General features: G+C 42.7%; 1 protein-coding gene across 4 annotated transcripts in view; it reads right to left on the bottom strand.

Moving 5' to 3' along the window:
• Positions 1 to 8,924: 8,924 nt before the first annotated feature.
• Positions 8,925 to 10,358, bottom strand: part of shi (dynamin-1 shibire) — a 411,365-nt gene continuing 409,931 nt past the window's right edge. For all 4 annotated transcript variants that reach the window (XM_053784874.2, XM_053784872.2, XM_053784879.2 and 1 more), the window contains one exon: positions 8,925 to 10,269. Coding sequence is in view for 3 of the 4 variants with exons in the window: in XM_053784872.2 (XP_053640847.1) it covers positions 10,203 to 10,269 (67 nt within the window). In the remaining variant the exon portion in view is untranslated. The remainder of the gene's footprint in view (positions 10,270 to 10,358) is intronic.

Below are 10,358 nucleotides of genomic sequence, written 5' to 3'. Positions count from 1 at the left end.
AGCATACAACGAGCTTTCAGGAACGGATTAATATTGTAAGGTGGGGGTCTCCACTGTATTTCCATCCTTCTTCCTTCCCATCTCACGACAGCTCTGGTCGTCATCTTCATGCTTCATAATGGGCAGCTGCTGTCAGGAAAACTGCTCATACATCATCCCTCATCTTGTTAGCCAAGTACACTACTTCACTTTGCCTTGCCTTCCAAGGTGTAAGGAATCTCTAGAATATGTGATGTGTTTGTGCAGTCAGCTACACCTCAGTGATCTATAGTACCTTTACTACAATTTTATCATTTAAATGCTTATGCACTTGTCAAGTAACATGTTCAACATTTGCAGAAGTATAGCTAAAGTAACAGATAGTGCCTTTATGATGTGGGATATTGAACTTTTGCGGATTCTTTAATATTAATGCAACAAATACAGGAGGGCCCTCTTTTCATGGATGTTAGGTCCCCAATCCCTGGCAATAAGCAAAATAAGAATGAAGAGCATTTTTTTTTTTTCAATGTGTCTAAAATACCTGATAACAGGTTTACACTTTTTTTTTTTTTAACACATCACCCGTCTCCCACCAAGGCCAGTCATTCACACAATCAGTCTTTGCAGAGGCGCTCAGATATCACAGTTCAGATGTTGCTCCAAACAGCCAATATCCCCAACCCCTTTTAAAGTGCAGGCACTGTACTTTCCACCTCCAGGACTCAAGTCCGGCTAACCAGTTTCCATGGATCCCTTCACAAAATATTACCCTGCTCACACTCCAACAGCTCATCAGACCCCAAAAATCATGTCACCAATCACTCCTATCTAACATGCTGACACATGCCTGCTGCATGTCCAAGCCCCTTGTACACAAAACCTATTTTATCCCCTCCCTCTATCCTTTCCAAGGATGACCCCCACACTATCATATTAGGTGCTCCATACAGCTAGACATCAAAAAAAAAAAAGATACAAAAGTAAAATACACAGTGCATACAATACTTGCCTTAAAATATGGCGCCAGTCGCCCTTCCCTTACGCAAAAATGGAGGAAAAAACATTTTATATAATAAAAACACCAATGAAAACATGGAACACTGAAAAGAGGGTGCTGAATAAGCAGGGCCTTCCTGTACTCTTCAAACTTTTTAATACCAGTGTGTTACATAAATTAAGCATTCACAAGTAACAAATTTGGGAAAATAGTTACTGAACAAAAACAGTCATGTCTTGTGGATATGACTTGCTCTTGCTTAGCAAGAATGGTGGAAGGCACTACTTGTGGCCCAGTGAGTAGATTGTGAAAATATACAGAGGATAATGCCCAAATTTCACATTATAATAATCACAAAGAAGTGCCAAACCTACGAGGGTTATACAGCACTGCCAGGCAGAGAAGGATGCAGGAGTAATGGGTAGCTAGAGGGAGAGGGATGATTATTAGGTCATGGGCTGTATAGCCCTTGTGGCTTAGCGCTTCTTTTTGATTATAATTAGGTCATGGAGTGCAGCAGGGCAGTGGATAGTGCAGGGCTAGAGGGTAGCAAGAGACTGAAGTAGAAAGGGCCATGAAGAGCATTAGAGGCATCATCATCATCGGAGTTTGTACAGTAAATCAGTTGCTGTCAAAAAGTCGGTGAGAGTCTGGGTTAAAGGAGGGACCATCAGCAAGAAGGGAAGGTAAAGTAAGGTCAGTAAAGCGGTGACAACGTTGGAGGTAAATTCTGCGTGCTTGTCGATAGTGGGGGCAGTTCAACAGAATATGGCTAACAGAAACTGGAACCTGACAATTCTCACAGAGTGGAACAGGGTCCCTCTCCATGAGATACTCGTAAGACGAGTGTGGCTGATGTGAAGACAGGAGAGAGTAGGCTCCCAACCTCGGCACTGATAAGATGATCGCCAGAAACCTATACTCGTTTTAACAGAATGTAGTTTATTATAGAGCAGATCAGGCCAACATTGTTGCCAATAGGTGCGAAGGTGGGTAGCAATTACAGCAAAATAGTCTGAGTGGAATGCCTCTATATGAAACTGGGAGGTTAAGTACTGCTGACCATGCAGCAGTGTCTGCCTGTTCATTGCCCTGTATGTCAACATGACCGGGGACCCAACAAAAACAACATCTTTGTGCTTGCTAGAGTTATGGCGTAACCAAAGTTGGATACAAAGAATCAGGGGATGGGGTGTATCAAATTTTTGTATAGCCTGTGAAGCACTAAGGGAGTCTGAAACGACCACAAATGGTGACAGGCATAGATGCAATGCGAATAAGTGCTACAAGAATGGCATACAATTCAGCCGTAAAAATGCTAGCTGGGGATAATAAATGACCTTGCACGATGCTGTACGGAAACACTGCTGTGAATCTGATGCTGCCAGAAGACTTGGAACCATCGGTGTACACTGTGATGGCATGAGAATGAGATCAGAAGTGGTTAGGAAAAAGAGCGAGAAGCCACAGTAGGCAGTTGGGCTTTCGTGCATGGCAGTGGAAAAGAACAGTCAGAACTTCCCGAGGGACTTGGGAAAAGTGAGATGCTACATGAACATAGAAAGGTGATAACTAAAAGAGAAGATGAGCGAATGTAGGCGAAGAGAAAAAGGGATGGAGTAAACAGGGGCGATGACAAATAAAGAATGTCTAATAATATCAGTGACTATTCTATATATGGAAGGATTGCGGAGGTCATGAGAGCAAGCATAATAGTGCAGGCAATGAGCATCATGGCAATCTGATAAGGATGGAATATCTGCCTCTGAACAGAGGCTTTCAACTGGTGAAGAGCGAAAAGCATGAGGCATAAACATAATCCCTGGTGATAGATGGGATTAAGACTAGAGAGAGTTGCAGGAGAGGCCGCTGAATATATTTAGTTGCCATAATTGAGTTTTGATAAAATTAGGGCTGAATGTAGTTGAAGAAGAGTTCTACCATCGGCCCCTGTTTTCAGGATAACCTACGGTCAAACAGAAGGCCTAGAAACCTGACCGTATCACATTCTGGTATACGCAAACCATACAGGCACAATGGATGATCAGAGATGACAGAACATCTAAAAGTAATTTGATGACTTAATACTAGAAAATATAAACCCACGAGTGGTGACCTAATTGGTAACACGGATGACTACATGCTGGAGAGAAACTGCAATGAGGCGACAGTCAGCACCTGAACAAGCTATAGCGAAGTCATCAACATAAAGCAATGACCAAATGTTGGATGGAAGAACATAGGCCAGGTCATTTATAGCAAGGAGAAAAAGTGTTGTGCTCAGAACACACCCCTGGGGAACACCTTCAGCATGGACAAAGTCTGGGGAGAGCATATTATTAACCCGAACATGGAAATGTCTTTCAGTTAAGAAGTCCTTAAGAAAAAACGGTAGTTTGCCTCAGAGACCTAAGGAGTGGGCCTGGGCTAAGATAATATACCTCCAAGTAGTGTCATATGCCTTCTCAATGTCAAAAAAGATTGCGATAACTGAGTAGTTATTGGCAAAGGCATTACGGACATACGTATCAAGGCGTAGTAAGGGGTCAATGGCAGAATGGCCCTTACGAAAGCCATATTGACTAGTGGAGATACTCGTGTGTAAATACATCAAACGTCTATTTACCAGACGTTCCATCACCTTGCAAACTGCACTGGTAAGAGCAATGGGACAATAGTGGGAGGCATCATGTCCCATAGTACCCGGTTTGCGGAAAGGGAGAACAATGGCAGATTTCCACAGCTGGGGAAGAACTCCTTGTGACCAAATAAGATTAAAGTCATAAGAGGACTGCAAGGGCTGACTGATGCAAATGCTGTAGCACACAAACATAAATGCTGTCAGGCCCAGCTGCCAATGATCAGCAAGCTAAGAATGTTGCCTCCAGTTCCCGAAGTGTAAAAGGCACATAAGATTCTTCTCTGATAGAAGAAAAGTTTAAGGGCTCTAACTCTCTGGCAGACTTTGAGGAGTGAAACGAGGGGCATAGATGAAGCCCCCTGAGAGATACAGACAAGATGATTACCAATTTCGGTGGCAACGTCAAGAGGGTTTGCGATATTAACACCGGCAACCCGAAGAACAGGAGCCGGGTCAGGAGAGTAATTACCACTTGGTTTTCGTACTTTTTTCCAGAATGCACTCAAAGGAAGCAGAGGTGATGGTGGAAAATCTCGCAAGCAAGTGCGTTTAGAGTCACGGATGACACGGCGAGCAACTGCTCACTTCTGCTCAAAATCAAGGAGTCTCACCATGGTTCTATTGTACCAGTACCTGCCCCACGGAACACAGGAGACCACCAAGGCACTCACTTCTAAGAATGTCTGCCCGAGGTTTGGGGTATAGAATGTGAAGCTGAGGTTAAAACTGAGGTTGAGAAGAGGTGTAAAAGCTTACCAATGGAGGACAAAGAAGGACCCTCACTAAAAGTAGTTAGATGCGAGTAAAGGTCCCAATTTGCTCAGTCAAATTGCCAGCATGTGCTACGAGGTGGTGAATATGAAGAAGTAAGGATGATTGGAAAATGATCGCTGTCATGCAAGTCCGGGAGGACAGACCAGGTGAAGTCTAGTACAGTGGAGGAAGCGTAGACAAGATTGATGCAAGAGAGAGAATGAGTACGAGGATCAATATGGGTGGGAGTACCCGTATTTAAAACATGGAGGGGGGAGAGAAGCGAGAAAAACCTCCAACTGAATGCCGCAGGAGTCATAGCGAGAACCCTCCTCCCCCCAGAGGAAATGGTGGGCATTAAAATCGCCAAGTAACAGAAGTGGTGGCAGTAAGGAAGAAACCAGAAATGCAATATGTGGGATAGATAAGGCTCAAGAAGGAGAGAGATACAAAGAACAGACTGTATACCACTTATTCAAGTGGATAAGGGCTGCAGTGTAATGCAACAAAGTATGAACAAAGAGCTGACGGTATGGAATACTGGTGTGTATAAGTGCACTTTCATTAAAGGTTCCATTGGGAAAATGATCTGATGAATATAATGAATCATAGCCTGAGATGGGATGATTAACAGTGGAGCATAATTTGGGTTCTTGTAAACAAGCAGGAAAACTCAGAAAGCAGCACCTGGAGCTCACCCTGGTTACCTCTGATGCCGCGGATATTCCATTGTAAATAAGCCACGATTTGCGAAGAGAAAGATACAAGAAATATCTATGGACTAGCAGGGTTAAAAAAGTCCACATGTGGAAGTAGTGGAAAACTACTAAGCAGCAAAGGATTGGGACACTGCGAAGAAAGGAGTTGTGCAGACGGAGAAGAGTGAAAAGGAGGAACAGGAGGTGGAATGGTATCCATCAATGGTCTAGTCTCCTCAATATATTCTGAGATAACTTCAAGTGTTTCTGAGGACAAGGACATTGTATGTGGCACAATATTGGAGATGGAAGGAGGAGGGGGAGTAAAGATCGGAGAGACTGTGGACTGTACCAAAGTAGGGGGGGGGGAACGAAAGGGTAGAGGGAACTAGAGAAGCAGCTTGGGAGGGAACAGGAGAGGAAGCGACTTGGGAGGAGGGAGAAGAGGAAGAAACTTGGGAGGGGACAGGGAAAGAAGGTACTGTACGAAAAGGAGGATGAACCTCCACACTCTTAACAGCCAGTTAGAGGTGAAGAACCAGGTACAGAGATTGGGAAGGAAAAACGAGCATGTTGCAGAAGGGAAAAAGGGGTGAAAGGAGATTTTAACAATTGGGATGTGTTGTACTTCAGAGAAGGAAAGGGGCGATGTGGAGTAGGTGTTGTACGAGGTCCTGTAGACACAAACTTATGAGAAAAGGAAGAGGCGAGGACAGAATGTGGTGCTGAAGTAGGGACCTCTGAGTCCAGGACAGCAAAAGAATTAGACAGGTGACTATGGAAGGGGTGACCACAGTGGAGGCTGCAGAAGCTGGGGCCCCAGAGGGAGGAGGATGTTTAGTAACTCAAAAATAAGAAATATGGGGAAGTGTCCCCTGGAGGCATAGAAAAGAGAGAGTGCCATAGCATAATGGGAGGCCTTCTGCCTCTTTGAGACAATGGATTTCATGCTCACTTAAATAAACCTGGCAACAGCGAGAGTAAGATGGGCGAGCCTCATAACAATTAAGGCAAGAGGGAGGTAGATTACAAGACGTATTGGTATGGTCGTCGGCACCACAGACTGGGCACTCAGCTATGGACCTGCAATATTTTGCTGGATGGCTAAAACGCCAGCAATTTCTACACTGTTGTGGTGTAGGGATCACCTCTCAGACTTGTAAACGGTGTCCCACTATATACAGTGGACCCTCGACCAACAATGGCATCGATTAACGATAAATCCAACTAGCGATACATTTTAACGCAAAAATTTTGCCTCGACTAGCGCTAAAAAACTCGACCAACACTATTCGTTCCGTCTGAGACGAGTCCACTTCTGGCCAGTGTTTACAAGCCAGCCAGCCACCTCGGTCGCTTCCAAGCATACAATCTGAACATTTCATATTATCACAGCCTTTTTAGTGATTGCACCTGCAAAATAAGTCACCATGGGCCCCAAGAAAGCATCTAGTGCCAACCCTACAGCAAAAAGGGTGAGAATTACTATGGATATGAAGAAAGAGATCATTGCTAAGTATGAAAGTGGAGTGCATGTCACTGAGCTGGCCAGGTTGTACACAAAACCCCAATCAACCATCGCTACTATTGTGTGCAAGAAAACGGCAATCAAGGAAGCTGTTCTTGCCAAAGGTGCAACTATGTTTTCGAAACTGAGATCGCAAGTACTCGATGTTGAGAGACTGTTATTGGTGTGGATAAACGAAAAACAGATAGGAGGAGATAGCATCTCTCAAGCGATCATATGTGAAAAGGCTAGGAAGTTGCATGACGATTTAATTAAAAAAATGCCAGCAACTAGTGGTGATGTGAGTGAATTTAAGGCCAGCAAAGGTTGGTTTGAGAGATTTAAAGGAAAGGGAAGTAACCCCAGAAAAGGACTTGCCACCTCAAGTCCTAATGGAAGGGGATTCCCCTTCTAAACACTAAGACCATCAACACTCTCCTCTCCTCCCATCCCATCAGTCATCACCAGATCTTCAATAAAGGTAAGTGTCATGTAACTGTGCATGTCTTCTTCAGTTTGTGTGTATTAAAATTAATATTTCATGTGGTAAAAACATTTTTTTTTCATACTTTGGAGTGTCATACACGGATTAATTTGATTTCCTTTATTTCTTATGGGGAAAATTAACTTGACTAACGATAATTTTGATTAACGATGAGCTCTCAGGAACAGATTAATAGCATTAGTCGAGGGTCCACTGTATACAGAGGACAGAAGCTCACGGCAGTCAAAAGTTAAGCGAGCTACACTGCAAAGATATAATCTCCGCCTGCAGGCAGGGAAGACATTAGTGTCTACTTTGAGAATTGGGAGGTCTTGGAGTTCTAGCTGTTCCAGAATGTCATCACCACGTCTGGAAATTCTGTTGGATAATGGTATGGGGCAGAATGACAGTACCATTACAAGAACTGAGGGAACAGGAACAGTATTGGTAGTTGTAAGGAGAGAAAGATCGTGAGCTTGGTGAGCATGAAAGAATATAGTATATCTACCAACATGGCATAGGAGTGCCTTGCCTATCACTGAAGGATTGGCAGTAGAGGAAGTTGATCATAGAGTTAAAAAAAAAAAAAAAAAAACAACTTAGTCCATTGTGTATTTTGAATCACAGCATGTACAGAGTGCACGTGACGTAGAATGAGAAGGAAGTGAAGAAGTATCGTCAGGTAATGGTCTCGAGTGTTTAGGTGTGGGACCGGAGTTGGTCCGATATAGGACGGGCGGGTGATCCGAAAATTGCTGCACCGTAGAGGGAAAAGCCGGAAGCATAGTCAAAGAACAGCGGAGGTCAGATGTATCGAAGGAGTCAGTCGAAACCCTGGTACCTGGAGCAGGTGTTGAAACAGCACCAGCAGGAGGTACAGGGGCATTAGAAATGTCCAAAGAGTGGTCAAATAATGAGGCAGGGTCAGAACAGGGTGTGGTATCAGGAAGGGGCCTAGGGGGGAGAGCAGGTTCATGGATTGGTAACCCCATGGTTAGAGAGAGAGAGAGAAAAAAAAAAAAAGGGGGGGGGGGAAGGAATGTGGAAGAATAGTTCCTAGGAGGAATGAAAGAATTGTAAATTTCCCTCCCCACCCAAGAGGATCTCAGCACTGCAAGTAGTGCAGATGCGGCATGGAACCTGTGCCATACTCTACCCTTCATGCCAGTAAACCAGCTATGTGGGATAGCAACCTCACATCCACCAAGCCACCTCAGTTAACAGGAGAGAGGGCGACCAGACACTCGCCACAAAGCATACCTCCTCTAGCCACCACCCCCTAGAATCCAAAAGATAGCCTTCAGAGATACACCAGTCACTTGAAAGATACCCAAAGCCGCCTCCCCCTCCCAGGAGACCGGAGAGGAATCAGGACATCCCCAGGCGATCCAGATTCCATGGCTAACTACACCACCACCACGGACCCCAATGGAATGGGATGGACCACGGTACCCGTCCCCCTACCTAGGAACTAGGCCTGTGGGGAGAATCCCAAAGGCTGAAAACAGGAAGGGGATAGAGGAGAGAAGGAAAGGGAAAGAGGGGATGGGAGGATAGGATAGGGAAGGAGGGTTTGGGGGGTAATTAGGTTCAGTTTGAGGAAGGAGACCATAAGGTCTAATTCCTCAGACCAAGGGCCTTTTCACCATTCCAAAGAGCCCCTCTTGAAGAGGCCCCAAATTTCACAAGTTTCATTTCATTTGTCACATTTTAAATAGCTTTTCTGCGTGCTACTATTTAGTGCACTTCAATTGCATTTTCATGAAATCTCACCAAGTAATGTCACCTTATAAGAGAGAGTTTACTATACTTTGTCATTTGCTAAATCAGTGAACAAATAAAAGGTAAAATAAACTCAAGACTAATATATAGGAGAAATATTTGCATGAACTCCATCAAATGCATATGAAATAACAACGAACATTGCAAATAAGTTTGCTTTAGACACAGTAATACGAAAAAGAACTTCTCTGATAAAAAGGGATGACTGACAAGAGAAATTTCCTCAACTAAGAAATTACATACATTCCACAGGCAAGCTTGACTAGCTTCAGCCTACAAAATCTTATAAAAATACTTAAAACTACCTTCAACACTTGGTAACTTCATATTGTACATATTTACAATCATTAGAATATCTTAAAACATATACACAGACATCTCTATATTATATGTATTTAAACAATCATATGTAGTATCCATTTACAATTCATAAAAGATATTTACATCAAGTGCACAATAACAAGTTCCCAACAATTGCTTACATGTACTAATTAACAAGTTCTGTATTAAAAGTCAATATGCACAAGCACCCTTGATACCAATTCTGAATTAAGCATTTTGTGTGTAAGAGTTGCATAAATTTGACAAGTGTCACAACCCAGGAGGCCTTCAATCCTGACTGCCAAATTGAGAAAAGTGATTGGCCAACCTTCTCTCAAGTGGCCAATCAGCAACAAAGCCTATAATACCTGAAATTATTAACCATCACTCTAAGTAAAGCAAAAAGAGTATTAAATTTAACAATTAAGTATGATACAACTGGCAAGATATTACAGTATTTTCTTATTCAGAGTGACTGGATTCCATACATCTTATTACATACTTATGTACAACTATCTTACATTTCTCCATAATCCATCATGAAACTTTCTACAAAGCAGCAATAAGTCCAATAGCAATTAACACAAGATATATTATCACAGACTTTTTTTTTATCCCATTATTAGTAGATATAATTATAAAAATTTCCAGTGTTAATCATGTCACTGAATACACTGAACAGAGTAATTGGGTTTCAATACTACTTGATACAATAAACCTGGGAAGCTGGTGTGTAATTTCCTTTATCATGTATGGAGTCTGATATTAGCTGAAAAAAAAAATTGTGGGTTTGTACAGAGCACTGTTTTGGCATTGCTCTTCATTATCAGAACAAACCATATATTAACCAAACTTACCATCATGTGTAGAGTAACCAACAATACCCAGGTTTCTCTCTTCATTACCATGTATACTCTTGGGATACAGTACAAGTGCATTACTCATTTGAGGAAGAAACATTTTAAGCAATTACATATATTAATCTGCACCCATCTGCTCTACAAGGGAATACTGCATTTTAATTATGCAAATAACATTCAGTAGGGTCGCTGTGGAACATGAGGTCGGTCGGGTAATCTTGGAGGCACAGTAGGTACTGGACGCCTGCAAGAGAAATTAATATTTAGAGATACACACGTCGAGTCCTGCCTTAATATTAATTTACCAAGTGAAGCACTATTTTCAGTTAGTTA

The sequence above is a fragment of the Cherax quadricarinatus genome, chromosome 51, assembly GCF_038502225.1.
Source record: "Cherax quadricarinatus isolate ZL_2023a chromosome 51, ASM3850222v1, whole genome shotgun sequence".
Lineage (NCBI taxonomy): Eukaryota > Metazoa > Arthropoda > Malacostraca > Decapoda > Parastacidae > Cherax > Cherax quadricarinatus.
Note: the sequence above shows the minus strand (reverse complement) of the source record. Positions and strands in the feature narration are given on the sequence as shown.